General features: G+C 40.8%; 1 protein-coding gene across 1 annotated transcript in view; it reads right to left on the bottom strand.

The window, feature by feature from the left end:
• The window catches only part of MEGF10 (multiple EGF like domains 10), a 137,590-nt gene that overhangs the window by 48,605 nt on the left and 64,755 nt on the right, over positions 1–24,230 (bottom strand). Inside the window, exons 5-7 of the mRNA XM_052643017.1 lie at positions 11,930–12,176; positions 10,010–10,130; positions 5,958–6,094 (exon numbers count right to left, since the gene is read on the bottom strand). Coding sequence (XP_052498977.1) covers positions 5,958–6,094; positions 10,010–10,130; positions 11,930–12,176 — 505 coding nt within the window. The remainder of the gene's footprint in view (positions 1–5,957; positions 6,095–10,009; positions 10,131–11,929; positions 12,177–24,230) is intronic.

Consider the following 24,230-nt stretch of genomic DNA (forward strand, 5'->3'; position numbering starts at 1 on the left):
AGTTTGGTATTAACAGATACACACTACTATATTCAAAATAGGTAAACAGGACCTACTATATATAGCATGGGGAACTATACTCAGTATCTTTTAATAACCTAAAACGGAAAAGAATCTGAAAAAGAATATGTATGTATAACTGCATCACTTTGTTGTTCACTTGAAACTAACACAACATTCTAAATTAACTATTCTTAAATTTAAAAATATATATGCTTTCCCCATTTCAAAATGAAAACTTTGGAGCAAATTCAAAACCAAATGTAATTCTCTTGGCTTTTATGTTGATATTAATTTTTAACCTCAGCCACATGTCTATCCTTTCAAAGCTGAATGGCAATAACTGCTCCTTATTCAGAAAGTTTTGTAACTTGACAAAGAAAGTCTGAGCTATTGAAATCAGGTGTTCTCAATTTCAACATGGGAAACTCCCACCAGGAGGCAGTAGAGAGACTGTGAGTTCCTGAACACAAAATTTTTATTAAGTGGGGTTTTGTCCTCTTGGACTTCCCTGGTGGCTCAGATGGTAAAGTGTCTGCCTGCAATGCGGGAGACCCGGGTTCAATCCCTGGGTTGGGAAGATCTGCTGGAGAAGGAAATGGCACCCCACTCCAGTATTCTTGCCTGGAAAATTCCATGGACAGAGAAGCCTGGTAGTCTACAGTCCATGGGGTCCCAAAGAGTTGGACACGACTGAGCAACTTCACTTTCACTTTCACTTGTCCTCTTGGAAAGAAGGGCTACCAAACAGCAAGGGAAAAGAAAAATTAGATCTCAAAAATCCACCTTATTGTCTTTTAAAAAATGGCCTTAGATTGTGAGATGAAGATATGCTCTGGGTAAGTTAGATTGGGTGGGAAGCCGAGTTGCTGGAAGGACTCAAGAGAAAATCCTCATGGATCCATGAAGCGTATGCCCCCTATTGGGCCAGCTTTTTCTTTCTGACCAGGCAAGGTGACTTGATAGGATTTTCCGCAGCAGAAGGAGTGCTTTCTGCCAAGGGAGAGGCAGCCGGGGTCTTGCCTAGTCAGAGAGCTGCCACAAGCAGAGTACTCTTTGTGAGTCTCAGCAGCCACTTCCCATGTGGATCTCAAGTCATGCCAGACCCAGAGTCAAAAATGTAGGTCAGCACTGCATTTTTTCAGATGGGTACAAGGCAAGCAGCAAGTGCACGATAATGAATCCAAGCAGACTTCAAAGCAACAGGAAAGGGGCTGAAAAGCAAACATTTTCCACAAGGCTTTGCATATTTTTAATGATAGGGTGTGAGGACTAACAATACCAGGGCTGGATAGGATTCTAGTTAAGAGCAGAGGATAAATGTTGAGAACCCTTTGATATTTTTCTGGTTAACTCTGGTTCTGACATATTTAGGGAAAAGGGACTCTTGCAAATTTGGTTTCACAGACTGTAGACTTTTTTTCAATAGGCAAACTCTTCAAATCAATCACTTGACAAAGCATTAGAAAAGTTCTGGAGTAATTGAACTAAGTTCATTTAGCATAAAATTAGATGTGTGTTGCAAAGTTACACACGAGTATACCTATTTTTAGACCAGAGTGTTTTTTAAAGGCACTCTATTTTTAACTTCTAAGCAGCTTTACTAAGCCAAGTCACTTAGTTTACTCCTCAAAATGTAAACTTTAGAGAAAGAAATGCTGTCAATCATCCGGCCTCTTCATTGCTCTGCTAAAGGTTGGCAAGACGGTTTGGCAACCTGTCTGCCCAGATGTCCTTGCAAGGCAATACCAGGAAAAAAGAAAAAGTTATGCTCAAGGTAAATCATATTACTAAAAGAAACCCAAATGCTACATTTTGGACTCCAGGATTTTAACTTGAGGAAAAGCACAGCTCTAAAAATGGGCAACAGGAGAGAAATGGGAAGCATGGGAAAATGTCTGCCACCAAAGACAGGGGAGCAGTGTGACTACTCTATCTTGGCAGAGACTTCCTTCTTTCTGAGCAAACAAAATCCATAATAGCTGGGCATGACCCAGATTTACCTTTCTAACCTATAATTAAACACACTGCTAAGTTTGTGTTTTAAATGGCAAAAGGCCATTCGAATTTTTCTTATGAAAGTAGTCAGTAAAGCTTGGTTCACCATCCTGCTTCTTCTTCATCAGTGTGGCACTCGTAAGAGAATCCTGTTAGTTTCCACCTACCATACCAAAATGGTAGGATATCTTTCTAGAAGTAGATCTTTTCCATCTTGAAAATAAACACAGTGGTGAAGTAGATTACACCCTTCTTATTGGCTGAATTAAGAGTCTTTGTCAAGCAGTCTTACCTCCCTTTTGGGCTCATTTTTCTGAAAGAAGCATCATTTCCCAACAAATTTTATGCCCTCAGTGTTGCTTTTGTGGTCCCATGTGGAATAAGGAAAGTAATCTTCGAAGTCATTAAAAGAGGAAATAATTTCTTTCTTAAGAGATGGCAGAGAGGCAGATAAAAACGTAACAATAAATACTGGCTACCGTGAAATATGAAAATATGAAGTTCCTGTTTTATTTTACTTTTTAAAAGAGTTTTTGAAATAATACCCTGGAATTTGGAAAAATGGACACACATTAAGTTTTGATAATCTAATAAAGCATGACGCTAATGCCCAAACCAATGAGGGTCATCGACTTGACTATCATTTTGATTATCTTATTGCATCTCACTGTGAACTTATGGAAAAGAAAGTGCGTTAGCATGGAAGGGGTGCCAGGTCCCATTTTCTCCTTTGTCCTTTTATGTATGGCCTTCCAGAGTGACCCGGATAATTGGGCCAAAGCATGATTTACTGTGAAAGAATCACATTCCTCATTGGACCGGGATCAATAGATCGGCTGCCTGCCTTTCAAACACCTGAAACTTCTGCTCTTGGGAAAATATTTATATAAAGAACACTGGGAAAGAGTCAGCTTTTCCTCCATACTGGAAGCAGAAAAGACTGCCTCTGTTGAAGACCACTTCTGCATCCCCCCAATTCCTGTCTACAACTCTGGACTTCCCCTCCTTTGGCCCACATTCTTCTTCACTGTGAGGATGGTACAGAACGTAGCACAGCATAACCTTCTGGGGCTTGCCCTTAACAGAGTCCATAACTGATCCACAGACCTCTCCACCCAGCTAACACGTAGCAGGCAACAATCGTGTACGTGGACTCACGCTAGGCCATCAGAGGCCCCAGTGCAATGATGCCACGACAGCCCCTCAGCATTAAGAACACTCTTTCAGCCCCTTCGGAAGGGTTTTTGTGAGGATCTGAGAGCCACCATATTGGCTGTGCCACACGACCCTTCCTCACCACACTGTCCTCTGAAACCATCCCACAAACCCTACAGCCATTATGTGGGCATCGCATGAGCTGCTCTGTCTGCCTACGAGGTGCCTATTTTGTTTGTTCTGTGTCCTCTCTGCCTGGGAGGGCCATCCCGACATCCGGGGTGCACTCTGGGCCAGCTGCCTGTGGTGGTACCTGCTCCCCTCTGGCCTGACCTCAGTGGTCATGTTTTGCTGACTTCTCAAAACAGGGGAAAGGGCAAATGGCCCTCAGACTGCTTTCCCCACACCTCCTGCCACAAATGGCTGCATAACCACTCACTGTCTCTTTCACGATGACGAATGTGCTTGACGTCGATGTGTTGCGTGTGTGTGTGTTTCCGTGTATCAGAGTAGAAGTGGAAACAGGAGTCATGTCATCAGTTCACCAAAAAAAAAAAAAAAAACAACCCACAATCATTATAAAAACAAGTTAAGAAGCAAGTTCCTTCTTTACTTTCCTCTCTTACTCTGGCTCTTTGCCTGCCTGGCCTCAAATCAAAAATTCACCTGAAAATTAGCTGTTATCCCCTTTCCCTATGTTCTAAATGAGTATAAGCCTGCCTGTATGTTTGCTGATTTTATGTTCCTTGAATTTGAGACTTAAATCCAGACAGGGCAAGAAAACTATTATATTCAAATTTTTAGTGTCCAAAAATATTACACGGAACTATTACTTAGGGTTCTGCTTGGTCCCATGCCTCTCTTGCCCTGATTCATCTTTTTATGTTAAGACTTTAATACAACATGGATCCAGAATTCATCTAACAACCTCATTTTCCAAAATACAACCACAAACCAGGAAGCAGGGCACAAAAACTTTCTGAGTACCCGAATTACATGTTATAGAAACCATGTGCTAAAGGTGTCAATAATTTATAACATCAAAAATTAAGGAAAATACATAATTGTATTAATGAAACTAAACAGATATTACTTAAAAAGTTTCTAATAAAAACATAGATTTTTAAAAAACTACTCAAAGATGAAAAAGACCATCTACTAGAAACCAGTAACAAACAGCAAACTATACTGGAGCCATTTTCAATTAAATTAGGAAGAAGATAGGAATTCCCACTTTTATCTGTATTTGTCAACATTCATTTAGAAGTTTGGGCTTCCCTCATAGCTCAGTTGGTAAAGAATCCACCTTCAATGCAGGAGACCCCGGTTTGATTTCTGGGTCAGGAAGATCCGCTGGAGAAGGGATAGGCTACCCACTCCAGTATTCTGGCCTGGAGAATTCCCTGGACTGTATAGTCCATGGGGTCGCAAAGAGTCAGACACCACTGAGCAACTTTCACTATTCCACTATACTATTTAGAAGTTTAAATTAATGCAATCACTCAAGTAAATGACATATTACAAATACTGAAAAGAAGAGACTAATTTATCTTTATCTGTAGATAATAAAATAACCTTAGTGTTTGCTAAAAATAACATGAGAATTAAATAAGAAGTTCAGTAGAGTGACTAAATAAAAAATAAATATTCAAAGACAAGATTTTCTTTATCCAGAAATATCCAATTAAAACTTAAATGGGATTCTTCAAAACTTATAAATAAATTTCCTAAGAAATTGTGAAGTCTAAATTGGAGGGGGAAAACACCCTACAGTATCTTATTAAAAGTCATAGACCAGAATTTTAGAAAGAAAAACATTAGAGAAGAAGGTTAAAGGAATTTTTAATTCATAGATATAAAATAATGATAGCTGATAGCTAATATTTATACAGTTTCTAGATATCATTCAAGTTAATAATCACTAGTATTTATACAGTTCATAGAATCACTCAACTACAATAATAGCTAATATTTGGAAGATTTAGCACTGTTCTAAAAGCTTTAATGTACTCATTTAATTCTTACAACCCTAGAAGAAATTACAATTATTGTTTGAACATTATAGACGAGCATATTTCCAAGGACAGAGGTTTCAAATTCTTTGTTTGGGGCTAATATACTCTTCTGTCTCTCAAGCCTCTTTCTCTAATTTTACAGACAAGCTAACAAGCTCGGTTATCAAATCTTTCAGGATACAATGGATTAAAGAGCAAATTAGAAGCTGTAGGCTGAACAAAGCACTCTGGGTAACACTTTACCACCTAACACACAAAACGGACAAGCTGTGGATATAAAACCACACACCACACAAGCATCAGGAGAGACCTGTAAGTCCCACCGGGTCTTATTCCTATCACCACCACACAGTTAAACGACACACATTCTTAAGAGTACAGGGCGTCGTAGGAAGGAAACTTTATGCCTGACGTATTTTTTAAAGATACCTGAGTACACACCCTATTTTAAAATAAATCTATCCAAAAATCTTTAAAATGTTAGAAGTGTTGGGGTTTGAAGTGGCTGCCCTAATCACTTAACTGTGTAGCAATGATCCATCATGGGTTTCTGATATTTTCTCATTTTTTAAAAAAATGCTTTCTCTGCATCTTCAATTCACCATCGTCGTCAGTGGTCCAGTTGCTATGCACTGAGCTGGGAAGGAATCTGTCAAATACACTGATACCTTAGAGATGCTTCTCGGAAGATGATAGAATAGTCACAGACAAATGGCAGTAAGTGTGCGCCCTGGACCCTCCCAGCTTCACTTCCATGCTATAGTCAGAGGGGCGCAAGGCTGCCCTTACCTTTCCCCCGTGTACCCGGGACTGCAGTGACATTGGCCTGTGGCAGCATCGCACGTCCCTCCATTATGGCACTGACATTCTTGCGAACAGTTCTTTCCAAAGCGACCCTCGGGGCAAGGCTGACCACACACTGTGCCCTGCATTCAAAGAGACTTGGAAAATTAGCTGCGCCTCCAGGAAGGGTCAAAGAAGAGAGAAAAGGGCGAAAAGAGAGGAAGCAGGAAGGGAAGGCAGGGTGTGGGCACAGGGCTGCACAAAGATTAGATAAAGGAGGTTTTAGAACGCAAACTCTGTTTATCACCTCAAAGATGTCAGTTAGAAATTCTAAATTGACTTATTTTCTTAGTAGGCCTAAATCTCAAGATATACGCATAGGTGGCAGCATAGTAATCATAAGAAATACCTAGGTTAAAAAAACAAAGTCACCTCAAATGATTATGGGAACCTAAGGCATTCACAAATCCTCCTAAGTGTTCTTCCTTGTGTGTTACATGTACAGTAAGTGAACAGCACTTATTGAGCATCCATTACATAAATGATAACATCTGGCCCAAATGGAATATTCAAATACTTTACCATATGTTCTAGAGAAAATACACCTTATTGTTGGTTTTATCTCTTATAAGGAAGCATTAAAAAAAGGATTGACATTTTGTGTATCTGAATTAACATTAACATTGCCTAAGAAATACTTTAACAGAAACAATTCTAGACATTTTATTTTGGAAGAAAAGACACTTTTATTCTCAGCAGGTTCAACAAACATTGCTGGGCCAAGATCAATAGGAAAACTAATTTCCTGGGAGAGAAATCGAGAGAGTAACTTGGACACATCTTCTCACCCTAGAGGCTGTCTGTCTTGTCAGATATTGTCATATTTATTCCAGTCCTATGTGGAGAAGCATAAGATACTTTACCAATAAGTCAATGAAATACTCTACTATTTTCTACTTCCTTTGGCCACATAACTTGGCTTTGTAGTTTATCATGTATTTATTGGAGTTACTATTACATCAAACAAAATAACCCCAAATAACAGGGATTTTTACAATGTTTTTAACTGTTGGAAGCTGTTGCTTTGTCCTCCTTCTCTATAAAAAAGACAGACTGTGGGCACTCTGAAATTGGAGGCTAGTGAACACCAGATGGTTTTGTAAATGTTTATTCTGGATAGCATAAGAAAATACATTTCCTCTAACTCCTGGCTACCCACAAAGGCAGTTGGTGTGCTAATTAAGTCTCCTCTGGTGGTTTCTAGCTATCTACCAATGAGAAAAAGTTCTTCCAGAATCTTGGAACTGAAAAAGCCTTTGAGAGATGATTCAAATCAGTGCTTAAGTGAGAATCATCTATGTGCCAGGCATCGTGCTAAGCTCTGAGAATCAAAGATAAAGTCACAACCTTTAATTAGCTCACAATATGATGAGGGAGACAGATATAAAAATAGCTCTAACCCCTCATTCTAGCACAACATATTAACATGACTAGATGAAATAAATATGCCAAGGGTCAATCCATGGTAAGCCAGGGTTCTGGTGAAAATTCTCACTCTCTCAGGAACTACTCACATTTTGTAATGGTCCCACATAAGCTTTAGAGATGCTGTTGAAATAGTGTTTGCAAAGAAGGATTAATGTGAGTCAATAGCTTTAAGTAGAATATTATTGGGCTTCCCAGGTGGCTCTAGTGCTAAAGAAGCTGCCTGCCAAAAAAAAGAGAGAAAGAACCGCCTGCCAATGCAGGAGACACAGGATACATGGGTTCAACCCCTGGGTCAGAAAGATCCCCTGGAGGAAGGCATGGCGACCCACTCGAGTATTCATGCCTGGAGAACCATGGACAGAGGAGCCTGGTGGGCCACAGTCTATAAAGTAGCAGAGAGTCGGCTCTGAATGAAGTAACTTAGCATGCACACAGGACATTATTAGTTGAAATATATACTTGTGTATGTGTAATAGGAATATATAGCCACCTATGAAAAGCACCTAGGATTACTGCACAAATAAAATGTTACAAAGAGAAGTGTAACTTAGAAGCTCAGCTGCACTTAGAGAAAAATGACCTGAAACATTCAGTAAGAAACATCCATCAGGGTAGGGGTGCAGAATATACGGGAGGCTCTACTCAGCTGATGGAGAGGGCCATGTGTCCTCCTACTGGGACTCACGGTCCAAACTTGTGGTTACCAGCATCCTACCTCATGACCACTCCAACCCAGAAGAAGAAGCCTTCAACCTCAAGATGAGGCAACCCTACAGACAATGTCTACACAAAAATTTTGCAAGTAACATTTCTACAGCTCATCCAAAGAACAAAGTAATGACCAGTGTTTGCAAAAGGCTGACTATAAGAAATAAAAGAAGAGAAGGAATCAAAGATATTTCAGCATTTCTACTTTGGGCAACTAAGAGAGAAGTGTTGGTTTTAATGAAGACCAAAAAAAAAAAAAAAAAAAAAAGGGTAAAAAGAGAATCACCTTAAGAAAGGTTTAGGTGTATGACAAATTTGGTTTTACAAACACTGACTTTGACAGGCCTGCTTCCAAGTCAGTAGTTCTCCAAGAGCTTCTCTATTTGCCTCACCATCATGCACTCAATAAAAGGCCCCCTTGCACTGACTCTATTGCTCCATGGAGTTTCTCCAGGCTCTGCTTCCTTGTCTTGTCTGCTTATCATTTCCAATTCTTGCCTTGGGTCTGATATTTCTTTTTCACTTCTCCCAGTGGTCTTGCCATCTTGAACCCGATCTTACTTCCTATGGTTCTGACTGGAAGTGGACTCCAAGTCTTCTTTGCTCTATTCCTACAACAAGGGCAATGCCATGTCTGCCTCCTAAGGCTCCAGCCTAGGCATAGTTCAGGCAGATAGTGACCCATGTCTTTAGGTGAAACCAGGGTGGGGAGTGTAACAGCACAGTGACAAATACATACCTGTGTTCAGATCAGAGAAAGTCAAGGTTGAGAAAAATCAGCTGATGGCTGTTAAAGTAATGGATCTTAATGAGATTTCCAGGAAAGACGTATCATGAGAAAAGAGAAAGACTGGTGCGAAACACAGGAAATGAAATGGTATGTAAAAAAAGAGAGATTAGGAAAAGAGATCTTTAATAAGAGAGGTAGGAGAAGGGGTTATCAAAGAAGTGGAGAGAGAGATTAGGAAAGGGAGGTGGATGAGCAACAGAGTCAAAAGCTTCGGAGGAATGAAGTAGAATGAAGATGGAGGAGTTGTCATTGAATCTGGCAATTATATCACTTGAACCCTGGCAAGAGCAACTTCACTACAGCTCATGGAGATGGAAGGTAGTCATGAAGTCAACTGCTGTTTTGTTTTCTGTGTGTTAATGAAGGAAACAGACCTTGGTCATTCACTCTTCTGTCTTCAAGCAGACTTTTACAGAAACCAACTCAGAGAAACACGAACCAATACTATTGCCTGATTTTAGAGTAATCTACCTAGTAAACCAGCTTTGACATTGTGTATTCCACATAAGATCAAGCCTGTGAGATACTACACAAAGGAAGAGTATCATGGTCAAAGTTGGGAAGTATAGCAAGGTACAGATCATTACACTAAAGGCTCTGAGTTCTTCAATACTTGGAAAACTTGATTTACCTCAATGAGTCTCCAGATTCAAAGACCAAATACCTTTTTCACACAACACTTCACCTGTTGAGAATAATGTTCCCAAAGAATAATAATGATCCATAGAACATAATTATGAAATGCTTATTTGATTTGAATACTTACAGTGTTTAACAGCTTTTGCTGTCATGTGAAAGGCAAGATATTTCCCTTTTATATCCTGAAGGGAGATGCAGGACAGATGGCCTACTAACTTTTCCATGAGGACCCTTAGTAAACTTCAAGTTCAGGATTTAATCACCTTCTGCCTTCTCTGGACTAAAAAATTCCTGCTTTGAAATGGTCGGGTATTTCCAGTTTTGAAATTTTTATCCATTGATGTGACATTCTTTTGTATTAAAGTTCTCCCCGTGCATTTTCACTCGGGTATCCTGAAACAGGGGGCTTTGGTGGGTGGGGTGGGATGCTTACCAGCCAACCAGAAGGACAAGAGCACTCTCCAGTGACGTGATGACATACGCCTCCATTCTGGCATGGGCATCTCTGCTCACACTGTGGTCCATGCTTGCCAGGGGGACAAAGATCCTCACAGCTGAGGGATTAACATGTGACAAAGGACACCATAGTTTATCCCAACCTACGACCCTTAGGTTCACAAACACAGCAGCACCCAGGACCCTAAAACAGACAAGCTCCTCTGTTCAATATTGTTCGTTTCATTAACATCAAGAGCACCAATCATATTGACTGGAAGGGTCAAGGGGTCACCTACTCCTTCCCTTTTGGGGGATATTTTCTACTGAAACCATTTCAATTTGAGGAGAATCTGTCCTATCAGAGAGATGACTCTCGCTGGCCACACACTCCTTAGTGATAGGAACTATGCATGCAACTCTCAAAAAGCCCATGGGTTACACTGGAAGTGTACTTGGTGTGTTTGTTCTAATCTCAAAGAAGAAAGAAACATCTTCACATCACCTAATCAGTACATATTCCTTGCACTCAATTTTTAGCATTCTCTTCTTCAAAATGATGAGCCTCCTCCATATTGAATGAATATACCTCCTAGTCTAAGCCTTTCCCTTTTTTACTCTCCTATGAAATTGCTTCAAATTTCTCGAAGCCTTATTCAACTGGGACCTTGATAAAAACCCATAAAAGCAACATTAACAATTAAATAGTCTGAGATGCTCATCCATTTTTCTGAAAATCAGGGCTTTCTTGGCTAATTCAGTTTTTTCTTTAGCTATACTTTACAGCCTTAACCCTGTCAGGAGGAAGCAGCTACCTAATCAGCCACATTTTTTTCAAGTTTTAGTTCTGTGATTTACAGGTGTGATTTTCTCAGTAAGGGAACAAGATTTTTTAAATCTCACTTTTTTGGGCAAATTCTGCCTCTTAGTCTGTTTGCTAATACAAGAAAACCAAAGAATGCCCTTCCCACAAAATAAAGAAAGTAGTAGAGACAAGGGCTTCCTTGGGAGCTCAGCTGGTAAAGAATCCACCCGCAATGCAGGAGACCTCGGTTCAATTTCTGGGCCGGGAAGATTCCCTGGAGAAGGTATAGGCTACCCACTCCAGTGTTCTTGAGATTCCCTGGTGGCTCAGACAGTAAAGAATCTGCCTCCAATGCAGGAGGCCTGGGTTCCATCCCTGAGTTGGGAAGATTCCCTGGAGGAGGTCATGGCAACCCACTCTAGTATTCTTGCCTGGAGAATCCCCATAGACAGAGGAGCCTGGTGGGCTACAGTTCATGGTGTTGCCAAGAGTCGGACACAACTGAGCAACTAAGCATAACCCAGTAGAGATTAAATACTTGCTTCTACGTTTTCCAGAAAGAATTAAACTGTGTGCACATATACTACACAAATGTGATACAAGTCTTTTTATATTCACAAAACAACACCTACATATCTACAAGCCTTAAATAACCGAGCTAACCTTTGAGCATAAACTACTTCTAACATCTATTTCCTTCTCTAAGGCACTGAACTCGTCCTCTTTTATCCATCTAATTAACTGCCACACAGAGCAGAACCACATGGACCATTAATAGCCAAAAGTGTAAAATGAATGCAATTGCGGGAGTGTCAAAGTGAAACCCAAATCTGCCCCAGAAACCCCAAATATTGCTACTCAATACAACATCCAGGCCCCTCTATCCCTGCCCTGTCAAAGGAATGCATGGAAGCTGGTTCTGAGACCCTGACTGGGCTCTGAGGCTCGACAAACAGCAGGAGCACCTGGCAGCCGTCACTGCCTGGAGTCCTGTCCCCTCAGTAACTCCTTAGGCAGCCAGAGAGACAGAAGTACAGGAATATGAGGCTGGCAGCAGCGGGAACAGAGAGGGTGGGAGGGCTCTGCCAGGCTGCCCAGGGGCGCATCACTTACAAGGCTCCAGTGTATCCGGGTGGGCAGCGGCACTCCCCCGTGACATGGTCGCAGGTCGCTCCATTCTGGCACTGGCATCTCTGGTGGCAATCGTTACCGTAGGTGCCCTGCTCACAGCGCTCCTCACAGCGCCAGCCCCGGAAGCCCGCAGCGCAGTGGCAAGCCCCCGTGATGGGGTTGCACAGGGCCCCATTTTTGCACTGGCACCGGCTGCTGCAGTGAGGCCCCCAGTGATCACCGTCGCAGGCTGAGGTTGGGGAAAGAAACATTGGAGGGCATCAGAGTGTGGGTGTGGATAACGGCAAGTTCTTCAATACCAGCTTTCCTCTCCCCTTGGAGAAAGTGGGCTAGATGACCCCTTTCTCACCATTTCTCCACTGAGCAGCAGGGCTTGGGTACACACCTACAGCAATATTTCACCGGTGCTCAGCACTGGACCACTTTCTATCACTGCATTCCTCAAGCATCGCTTGAGGCCTGCGCTCAGCCTGCTCCCTGCACCTGGAGGGTTGTGTGTGATATGGGCAGAGTCACTGGCTTGGGGAGGGTGTGAGCAGTTGTGGGCAGAGAGGAGGCTGACTAGGCAGGTGGGAATGGTCAGCTTATGCAGGGGTTTTATACACATCAAGAAGTTTGGATTGTATCTAGTTGACAGAGGATTGGTAATAAAGGATTTTAAGCACTGAGGGTCAATGGAGATTTGCCTTCTAGTAAGATCAGCTGCCTGCAGCATGAAGAAAGGGCAGGAAGGAGCTGACAAGAGCCAGGAGACCGAGCAAGAAGCATGGTAGTCAGCGGCTTAGTGAGGAGGCCTGGACTCACTCAGTGACCAGAGGGACAGAGAAATGACCCACATGCAGTCCACTGTGGGGTAGGCTGATCCTGCTAGCTATGGGCCTGGGCTGAGCTCCCGAAAAGGAAATTGATGTGCTTTACAATAAATCAGTCAAAATATGTGTGACTGGGAGGTAACCAGAAAAGGCAGGAAAGAAAAACTGACTAAAATGTTTAAGTCATTGACTTATTCTAAAAATATAACAAACCAGAACCTGAAAGTGGACAGCAAATAAACAGATAAGAGGTAGATAAAACCAGGAAAGACAAAGGCAAAAAAAAAAAGCATTTAAAAAGCTTTAAGATGCATTTCCCAAGAAAAGGAATAATGGCTTTGATTCAAGTCGAAGAGCTGGAAAAAGCAGAGAAGAAAAAAACTTCAGTTGCAAACATTCTAAAATTTATCAAGGGTGACAATAAGCAAAGTCTACCCTTAACATGCATTGCCTAGTCAGTCATCCATTTATTAATTAGATGCTATAAAAATCACTGGGGAAGAAGTACCCTGCCTAGAGTTCCTAGGATAAATTGCCTTTATGATGAAACAAAGTTTCATCTCATAAAAATTTTGTAATGTCAGATACAGAATAAACTATTGAAAAAAACAAAACTAGGTACACAGGAAACAACTTTTTAGACTTGCAGGATTCATCTTCCAGTATTAGAACCTACCTTTCATTTCATAATATCAAAAAATTTAAATGAATAATTCCATTTCTAATAAGTATGGCTTTAGTCTTATTAGTACTTTAATTAACATACTTTAACACAATTAAATAAAAGCAGTGAGAAAGAATTATTGAACCTAAAGCAGATCAAGAAAGCAATTACCTAAGAACAATCTTCTTTCACAAAATAAGATTAGGTTATGGTTCCACGATGAGATTTCAGCTTAACTATTATTCATATGAGTAGTGTTTTTTTTTTAATTGCCTGTGGATGTGGACAACACTCCTTTTTCTTTCAGTTTTAATTCTTTCAATCTAAGATCCATTCTTAAAAAGATTACATGGTGTGTTTTTTGAAATCCTCCCAGCTATCTCAGTTGGAAAGGAATCTATCTTGTTCTGAAGGTTCCCCCAAAGTAAACAAGTCCTTTGTAACTAGTGCCCTGGTTCATCAGTCCTAAGAGTAAGGAAAATCACTCTATGTAAGTCAAAGGCATTATTCTATAATTTGATCCTCCCTTCCCCCAACATCGTCTTCACAGTATAGTCAACCTAGTGTAGCATTGTTCTCTATATTATAAATGATTTTACTCCTTAAATGTAAATACATCCTTGATGCCAGTATAGCACAAATGTATACTAAATACAACTTCAATACTTTGATGCATTTTTTAAAGTTTATTCAATTTCACACATTTTCTCTGCTGAATCCTCTCCAAAATGTCCATATTCCTTTCAACTTCCGGGAACCTCATTTTAAATTAAAGATACATTTTTCCTTATGTATAATGGAGAATTAATTAATTGACGCAAGAAAACAATGTAGCTAATAAATCTACCTTAATAAGGATATCATGATCATGTTAAAAGAATTAAAACAGACAAACCAAATAACAACTCATGAAGGGTTAGAGTCCTTTCCCTTCACTGTGAAACTGGGTTTAAGGGTGGGCTGGAGCATATACATTTTATAGAGTATATTTTACAATAAGAGGTGAGTGGTAAGAAGCAGCCAAGTACTGAGGGGACAGAGCTGGTCTCTCCTCTCCTTCATAATTCATTTATTTGCCCACCCCCTTCAACAGCTTCTCTCCCAACACAGTAGTCAGGCAGATATCAGTTCTATTATGATCAGACAAAAACAAAACTCGTAAGATATCTCCTTGTGGTAGAAACAAGTTTATAGCAGAAACTGATGACCATCAGCATCAATCCATCCATCTACGTAACACAGTAGTCAAGAGACATGAGATCGATCCCTGGGTTGGGAAGATCCCCTGGAGAAGGAAATGGCAACCCATTCCAGTAATCTTGCTGGAAAATCCCATGGACAGAGGAGGTTGGCGGCTACAGTCAACGGAGTCGCAAAGAGTCAGATACTACTGAGCGCACACATACACACACATCAGCATCAAAGAAAGGGTTAAAGCATTAAGGAAACATTATCGTGCCGACATGGTTAATTTTCTGGCTGTGTCTAAGCATTGTGGCATGCTTTGAAGTGACAGCTTCTCCCCTCGGGGTTGTATTTCCCTAAAAAAGCCATTGATACATATGCCTCACAATGTGAGTACGAGGCACCAACATGGACTCCGTTGGGAGGAAAATCCACAGACAGAAGTCTACAGAAAAACAGACAGGAAGTAGAGTAAGTAAGATACAGAAGCCTGGCTTGAATGTAGGCGACACTGTGACTTCCTTTTTTGATTTGTCAGATTTAATTGCTTCAGTACATCCACTGTTAAATGTACCCCAGTGAGTTACACAGTTTATCACACAAAAGCCAGCTTTCTTCCCTGATTACTACATACACAAGAGTATGCTGAGTGTCCTGACAAGAGGCAGCATTTGTTTCTTATGTTTAATGCCAAGCTTGGACAATCATCCTGAATTTAACTACTGCATTTGGAAAGACAGTTTGAAAAGGGTGAACTCAAATTATCTGGCATCTTTTAGTTAACATTTCACCCAAATTTCAAGGGGCAAATGTTTCACTCCTCAAGAAAAAGGGACTAGCTTGGTTTCTCCCACTGACAACCTTTTTAAAAATATATGTATAACTGAACCACTGTGTTGTACATCAGAAATTAACACAACATTGTAAATCAATTATACTTCAATAAAATACATTAAAAAAAAAACAATGTAGTTAACATGGAAATAGCTTGAATAGCCTAACAGGAAAAGGTAAATGAACAAAATTTTGTTTCAGATTAAAGAACTCAGATGCTAATAAGGGGGTGATGCCTCCTTTACAGCTTCTGGTTTCAGCTCTCATTGTGCTAACAGCTAGAAACAGGCTGTCACATGCCATGTGCCCAGATTCATGCAGATATTTCAGGAGACAGCTTATCGAGGGTCTCAGCATAGACAGCTTACTCTAAGAAGCTCTCATAATAAGTTAAATAAATAAAAGGAATTTTAAACTACTATGCAATATCAGAAGTGTACAGTCCAGGCTACAAACCCTTAACGACAACTAGCAGAGCACTGAAGAGAATGGACTTAACCCTGGGCCCTTATGGCTGTAACTTCTAATGACCAGAGGTTACACTCATGGGCTAGGGACTGAAATTGACTCAAGCCTAAATCTTTTAAGTACATGCTTTCTGCCAGGCGTGGTACTAGACCTTGACTTCAAACAAGAATAATAAAGCTCATATTTCTACAAGCTTACAGTTTAATGACAAGGTGTCAAGTTAGTAGGCAAGAGCATAAATACCCTGTGATAAGCAGTAAGGTAAGCATATGGGCTGGAAAACACAGGGATGACATTAACTAGTGTTGGTGAGTAGGGAAAGGCTTCCCTAACAAAATGATGTCTAAGATGAGACCTAATGGCACAGAGAACCATATATAGGTGAACTGTGAAGGATCTGTACGTAGAAAAAAGGAGGAACTGCAAGAGGGAGGCTGCAGGCAGTTTTACATTCAGAAAGAATGATACGTGCAACAGCCAAAAGGGTTTGAAAAGACAATCATGAATGCTCTGTTGGGGTTCTACACTATTACATCATGGCCCTCATCATCTTTCTTAGCTGTGTGCATAACAAAAAGAAGAACAGAAATAAGCAGAGAGGAAGAGATATTAGACATGTCCTCTCCATCAGTCCTCCCCAGCCTGCCACACTCAGTCCAGAACCTCCGAGCTTCAGGTACATTCTACAGACCCAACCTGAGATGCTCTTTGAAAAACGCATTGTGTGTTTTCCATGACAGTAACTTTGCACTTAGATCACAGTTTTTATATATGTTTGCCTTTTTTCATAGCTCTCAAACTGAATTTCACAGATGTTAAGACACAGGCCTGGCGTGCTGCGATTCATGGGGTCGCAAAGAGTCGGACACGACTGAGCAACTGGACTGAACTGAACTAAGACACATAGACACCCTTCTACATTTATCAAATGTCAGCAGAAGGTTTCATACAAGCATGTCCTGGCAGTCACCTGGCTGACAATGATAATGAGAAGCATTCTGATTCAGAGATGTTGCTGTTGTTGTTCAGTTGCGAAGTCATGTCTGACTCTTTGTGACCCCATGGACCGCAACACACCAGACTTCCCTATCCTTCACTGTGTCCCGGAGTTTGCTCAAGTTCATGTCCATTGAGTTGGTGATGCTATCTAAAGATCTCATCCTCTGCCATCCTCTTCTCCTTTTGCCTTCAATCTTTCCCAGCATGAGCGTCTTTTCCAATGAGTCGGAGATATTAAGCTGTGAAAAACTGTGCCCCTGAGTCATGAAGTAGTATAATAATGACAATGAGCTTGATCCTTACAGTGAGGATGATAATAACTCCCTTTCTGGGAACACCAGCACTCTATGCACTACTGTGGGAGTTCGGATACTATATCCAGTTTAGAGATTAGCCTGGGAAAATATATCAGAAGCCCTTGACTCATAAATTCATCTTTGGGGATTTTTCCAAAGGAAACAAATATAAGTATATAAAGACAACATCAATCCACTATAGTTAACTCATTAATAATATTTACAAATTGTGACCATCGATACTGTTGAAAGCACCTGAGACAGATGAACGACCAGTGTCCCTATGAAGCAGGGACTACAGTCACCCTTATTTTATTGAAGAAACCGAGAACAGTTGATATGCTTAAAGTCATACAGGTAAAAAGAGTGAAGAACAGATCTCCTGTCTGTTTTCTAAACCACAATATTCTACCCCCCCTCCCCCAAAGCTATAAGGATGTTTATCCCAGTGCTGTCTATAATAACAAAAAAAATTTGAAACAACCTAATTTTCTAGAAGTAGAAGACTGGTAAAAAAAATTTGCTATAATCATACAATGGAATACCATGCATCAATTGAAAGTGATATTAGAGAAGAATACTTAGTGAACTTGAAAAGTGAAGGTGAAAATTGCTCAGTTGTGTCTGACTCTTTGAGACCCCATGGATTATACAGTCCATGGAATTCCTGAGGCCAAAATACTGGAGTGGGTACCCTTTCCCTTCTCCAGGGGATCTTCCCAACCCAGGGATCAAACCCAGGTCTCCACATTGCAGGTGGATTCTTTACCAGCTGAGCCACATGGGAAGTCCCAGTGAACTTGAAAGATGTTTGTAAATATTGTTAACTGTAAAAAGTAGACTAAAAATATGTATCACATGATTCAATTTTAGACTAGAATCAACTACATGAAACTGTCATTAATTTAGGTTACAAATGACCTCATGTCGGCAACTGTATATGACTGACCCTAATGTGTGGGGGAGAGAGGAGAAGAGGGAGAATGAAAAAGACACAGAGACAGATACTGAAAAGGTCTGTGGTCATAAGGGACCACTTGGTTATTCTGGATCTTAAGACTGTGTGTGATTTTTCTCTAATTCATCTGAATTAACTAGATTTTCTAAATTCTCTGCAATTGAATGTATCCTTCTGGTGGGAGGAGAAAAGCAAGTGAACAGTTCTGTTTTTAAATAGTTGGATCTGCTAAGCATCTGTACTGTGTCATGCCCTATGCTCCGTGCTTTACCCACCTCTCTCTAGTCCTTACAGCACCAACAAAGTGGTATAATTATCACCTTTAGCACACAGAGGTTATTTAGGATGAGAACACTTAGGTAAAACATCCAAAAACACTCAGCTGTGGCATCAGTATTCAAACCCAAGGTTGTCGGCAAACAAAAGTCCAGACACTGGTCACAAGGCCATTCTGCTCCTGAGGCAGTGAAATTAAGTATTTTGGTCAAACATAATACCTCACAATGATGTGTTTCATCTAATATGATCCATTAAGGTGGAGCAGCCAATGATAAGACCTTCCCTGAGCAAGCTTATGGGGTCAGCCAGTGACTCAACATCGAGGGGCACTAAGAACAGGAAATTATCTCAGAGGTGAAAACATAGGGTGTTTCTCAAAGAGAAAATAAAATGAAGGGGATGATCAGATCTGAAGAGCTGTAAGTTGAAAATGATTCTATGTAATCAAAAAAGCCAGTAGGCTCACTGTGATGCTATTAGTTGAGTACTGATGCCATTAGTTGAGTACTCTGACCAGAAAAATAGGTCCACACAGTACCTGGTACAGGGCTGCTTTCAAGATGCAGGTGGTGAGTGAGTGAAAGTGAGAGCACACACAGAACAGGGTAACTAACTTGGACAAGCAGTTCAGTTCAGCTCAGTTCAGTTCAGTTCAGTCGCTCAGTTGTGTCCGACTCTTTGTGACCCCATGAATCGCAGCACACCAGGCCTCCCAGTCCATCACCAACTCCCGGAGTTCACTCAAACTCATGTCCATGGAGTCAGTGATGTTGTCCAGCCATCTCATCCTCTGTCGTCCCCTTCTTCTCCTGCCCTCAATCCCTCCTAGCATCAAAGTCTTTTCCAATGAGTCAACTCTTCACAAGAGGTGGCCAAAGTACTGGAGCTTCAGCTTCAGGATCATTCCTTCCAAAGAAATCCCAGGGCTGATCTCCTTCAGAATGGACTGGTTGGATCTCCTTGCAGTCCAAGCGACTCTCAAGAGTCTTCTCCAACACCACAGTTCAAAAGCATCAATTCTTTGGCACTCAGCCTTCTTCACAGTCCAACTCTCACATCCATACATGGCCACAGGAAAAACCATAGCCTTGACTAGACGGACCTTAGTCGGCAAAGTAATATCTCTGCTTTTGAATATACTGTCTAGGTTGGTCATAACTTTTCTTCCAAGGAGTGGCTTTTAATTTCCTGGCTGCAGTCACCATCTGCACTGATTTTGGAGCCCAAAAAAATAAAGTCTGACACTGTTTCCACATCTATTTCCCATGAAGTGACGGGACCAGTTGCCATGATCTTCGTCTTCTGAATGTTGAGCTTTAGGCCAACTTTTTCACTCTCCTCTTTCACTTTCATCAAGAGGCTTTTTAGTTCCTCTTCACTTTCTGCCATAAGGGTGGTGTCATCTGCATATCTGAGGTTATTGATTTTTTGCCTGGCAATCCTGATTCCAGCTTGTGCTTCTTCCAGCCCAGCGTTTCTCATGATGTACTCTGCATAGAAGTTAAATAAGCAGGGTGACAATATACAGCCTTGATGGACTCCTTTTCCTATTTGGAACCAGTCTGTTGTTCCATGTCCAGTTCTAACTGTTGCTTCCTGACCTGCATACAGATTTCTCAAGAGGCAGGTTAGGTGGTCTGGTATTCCCATCTCATTCATAATTTTCCACAGTTTATTGTGATCCACATAGTCAAAGGCTTTGGCATAGTCAATAAAGCAGAAATAGATGCTTTTCGGGAACTCTCTTGCTTTTTTGATGATCCAGTGGATGTTGGAAATTTGATCTCTGGTTCTTCTGCCTTTTCTAAAACCAGCCTGAACATCTGGAAGTTCATGGTTCACGTATTGCTGAAGCCTGGCTTGGAGAATTTTGAGCATTACGTTACTAGTGTGTGAGATCAGTGCAATTGTGCGGTAGTTTGAGCATTATTTGGCATTGCCTTTCTTTGGGATTGGAATGAAAACTGACCTTTTCCAGTCCTGTGGCCACTGCTGAGTTTTCCAAATTTGCTGGCATATTGAGTGCAGCACTTTCAGAGCATCATCTTCCAGGATTTGAAAGAGCTCAACTGGAATTCCATCACCTCCACTAGCTTTGTTTGTAGTGAAGCTTCCTAAGGCCCATTTGACTTCACATTCCAGGATGTCTGGCTCTAGGTGAGTGATCTCGCCATCGTGATTATCTTGGTCGTGAAGCTCTTTTTTGTACAGTTCTTCTTTCCACCTCTTCTTAATATCTTCTGCTTCTGCTAGGTCCCTACCATTTCTGTCCTTTATCAAGACCATCTTTGCATGAAATGTTCCCTTGGTATCTTTAATTTTTTTGAAGAGATCTCTAGTCTTTCCCATTCTGTTCTTTTCCTCTATTTCTTTGCATTGATTGCTAAGGAAAGCTTTCTTATCTCTCCTTGCTATTCTTTGGAACTCTGCATTCAGATGCTTATATCTTTCCTTTTCTCCCTTGCTTTTTGCTTCTCTTCTTTTCACAGCTATTTGTAAGGCCTCCCCAGACAGCCATTTTGCTTTTTTGCATTTCTTTTCCATGGGGATGGTCTTGATCCCTGTCTCCTGTACAATATCATGAACCTCATTCCATAGACAAGCAGAGAAACCTGCAAAACCATTATCACAATTCTAGGTACATTCTTCCCTCCTAACCTACTTCAGGTCCGTCTAGTCAAGGCTATGGTTTTTCCTGTGGTCATGTATGGATGTGAGAGTTGGACTGTGAAGAAGGCTGAGCACCAAAGAATTGATGCTTTTGAACTGTGGTGTTGGAGAAGACTCTTGAGAGTCCCTTGGACTGCTAGGAGATCCAACCAGTCCATCCTAAAGGAGACCAGTCCTAGGTGTTCATTGGAAGGACTGATGCTAAAGCTGAAACTCCAATACTTTGGCCACCTCTTGTGAAGAGTTGACTCATTGGAAAAGACCCTGGTGCTGGGAGGGATTGGGGGCAGGAGGAGAAGGGGACGACAGAGGAGGAGATGGCTGGATGGTGTTACTGACTCGATGGACATGAGTTTGGGTGAACTCCCGGAGTTGGTGATGAACAGGGAGGCCTGGCGTGCTGCGATCCATGGGGTCGCAAAGAGTTGGACATGACTGAGCGACTGAACTGATCTGAACTGAACCTACTTCAAACCCTCAGTCTAGCTTTCCATGCAAGAAACTGGGAAAGAGAGAAGCGATTTCAAGATGCATTGAGTTTTGAAGATGTGTCAGCATATGCAGCTATTTCATCTTATCCTCATAACTCAATGAGCGAGGTATAATTGTTCCACCATATCATGTGAAAAATGGACTTAGATGATAATTTGCTCAAAGTCACTTAGTATTCAAGCAGCAAAAGCAAGAGTTCAATCCAAACCCAGCAAGGCCTCCCAAGCTGTGATCTTGCACATGCCCTGCAGACCATCCCATGTCACCAACACAATTACAGCTCCTGCTACCATTGCACGTTACTGGCTTTTGCCAGCTTTTCAAGGGGGAACAGTGTAGGACAAAAGTTACACGGGTGTTTTGAGAAGTAATACTTGTTTGCCTAAATGACAGTTCCCAGGTTCCAAAGTGTTAGTACAGGCTCATCAGAATGGCTTGATAAGGAATGTTCCAACACATCCACAGCCACACACGTACTGACAAAACCAAGGCCATAGGAAAAAATCTTTGAACAAATGAGAGATGGTTTAGTAAATCTCTTGTTTCTGTATAGACCAAGAATTAAGAAAGGAGAACAATTAGAGATACAGAGACGTACTAAATGGAGAGAGACTCCCAGAGAAAGGAATAAGGGCACATTAATACAGTGTCTTACCCAAAGGACTCCTTCATCAGGGGGAAAAAAAAGGATGAAATCATTTTTCCCTGAGAGAAAAGAGTAATGTTTACCATCACATTCACCTTGTTATAAAATTCATCAATCACTTAGCTGGGGTACAGTCACTTAACACTGGACAGGCCTGGACCTTAGCGGGGACACAGCAACTTCTTAGCCATGAAATCTGAACAAGTTCCTGACTTTCATTATACTTAATTTTCTGTCAAATGGGGATAGTGAAACATACTAATTACATCTAAAATACTTGTTGGTATGTATGACACAGCACAGATCTGGTGGCAGCTGAAATTTTATTTCGTGGCTGGCTCAGTGAAATGTCCCAACCCTGAAAAAAACATCCTCCAGCTGTGTATAAGGCTGGAGTAACAGGCCTGTCATTTGTATTATTTGTTTGCCTTGCATGAATCATTCACGCCAAAGAGGACAAGTTGGTTCTCACAATGTGAATTCCAAAAAACAACTTGCCCAGTAACTCCATATAGTAAAAACCAAGCCCTGGTATCCTTCTTTTCATCCATTTTTTTTAAATAAAGCCAACTGGAAAAAGCTCAGGCCTGGGATGAAACCCAGTGTTAATTTACATCATATTCTTGAATGTCAATTAAAAACTGGATTTAGAAATTTCTCATTTGCTGATGATTAATGTGTCCAGAGAGGTGCAGGCTCACACATGAAGCTCAGAAATGTAAAAGGATAAACTTAGAAACAAATATGTGAACTTCTTAGAAATTGTTCTCTTGGAGTAAAGAAGTAGATGGTGATAAATAAAATCTCGAAGATCTGCCATATTAGAAGGCATCAATCCCAGCACTTGATTTTTCCCCGGCTTATCTACATCCACCAAGACCACAGAAACAGCCTTGGAACACATTTTGAAGTATAATATACTTTCTTAAAACAACTGGTTCTGAATTATACAGAATAACAAAAGAGCTCAATTCTGTATATTTGTGTTAGGGCTAAACAAACCCTAGATGAGCTGAGTAGTCCATTTTTTGTTCTTTGTTTTTCTTTTGTCTTGGTTTAATATTTCTGGAATCAAAGAAGTAAAATTGTGGAACTATATGGAGTTCTAGAACCTTGTGGATACATCTCTGCTGCTGCTGCTAAGTCACTTCAGTCGTGTCCGACTCTGTGCGACCCATCTCTACCAGACACTTAAAACAGGAAAATGTATTGAATCTTAGAACTCATGTTTATCATAGGGAAAGTGACGTCAGTTTATAATACATAACTACCCTCACCAGGGTTGCTGTTTAAAGTAACTATGTCTATAAGTGCCCTTAAGATCTAAATGTCAAGCATCTATTAGGTTATATCAGTCAGCTATATGGACGTAAAAATACATTTTTACATGGAGTTTCACTGTGATGTTCTCCATTGACTTTAAATACAGGATAATCTGTGATTATTAGAGAAATTAACAGGAAAGAAAATTCAGCCTTTCATAGTCTCATTTGTAAACAAAGCACCAATAAGCCATTTTCAAGAAAGTATCTCTATAGAGTGAGTAGCTTTTAGAAGAGACCAAAATAATTTTTTGCTGTCTCAAAGGATAGAAAAACACGATTCTTCCTGAAACATATACCCTTTCTTCCCAAGCCGTGGTTCCCTCAGGGTCTTTTATCTCCCTGTGATTTCATTCCTTGTGCCTCAGGCTAACAAGGCTATGGTGTGTCATTCCCTTTTGTTAATGTAAAAGAAAAGATCCTCATTCAAAACATCAAGTGCTTTAAAAATAAAACAAGTTTGTAAAGCTTCTCCATCCATGAAGAAGAACAATAAAAATGTATTTTCCAGATCCTCTGAAAGCACTAAAACCTCATGTCCTTCACATGTCAAAAAGCCGGCTGGAGAGCTGACAGACTGCCAGCAATCGCTGTTGACAACCACCCAGTGCTGTTTATATTAATATTATTCAGTGGCTGAGAGAGAACCTTTATTCTT

The sequence above is a fragment of the Budorcas taxicolor genome, chromosome 7, assembly GCF_023091745.1.
Source record: "Budorcas taxicolor isolate Tak-1 chromosome 7, Takin1.1, whole genome shotgun sequence".
NCBI classification, from domain to species: domain Eukaryota; kingdom Metazoa; phylum Chordata; class Mammalia; order Artiodactyla; family Bovidae; genus Budorcas; species Budorcas taxicolor.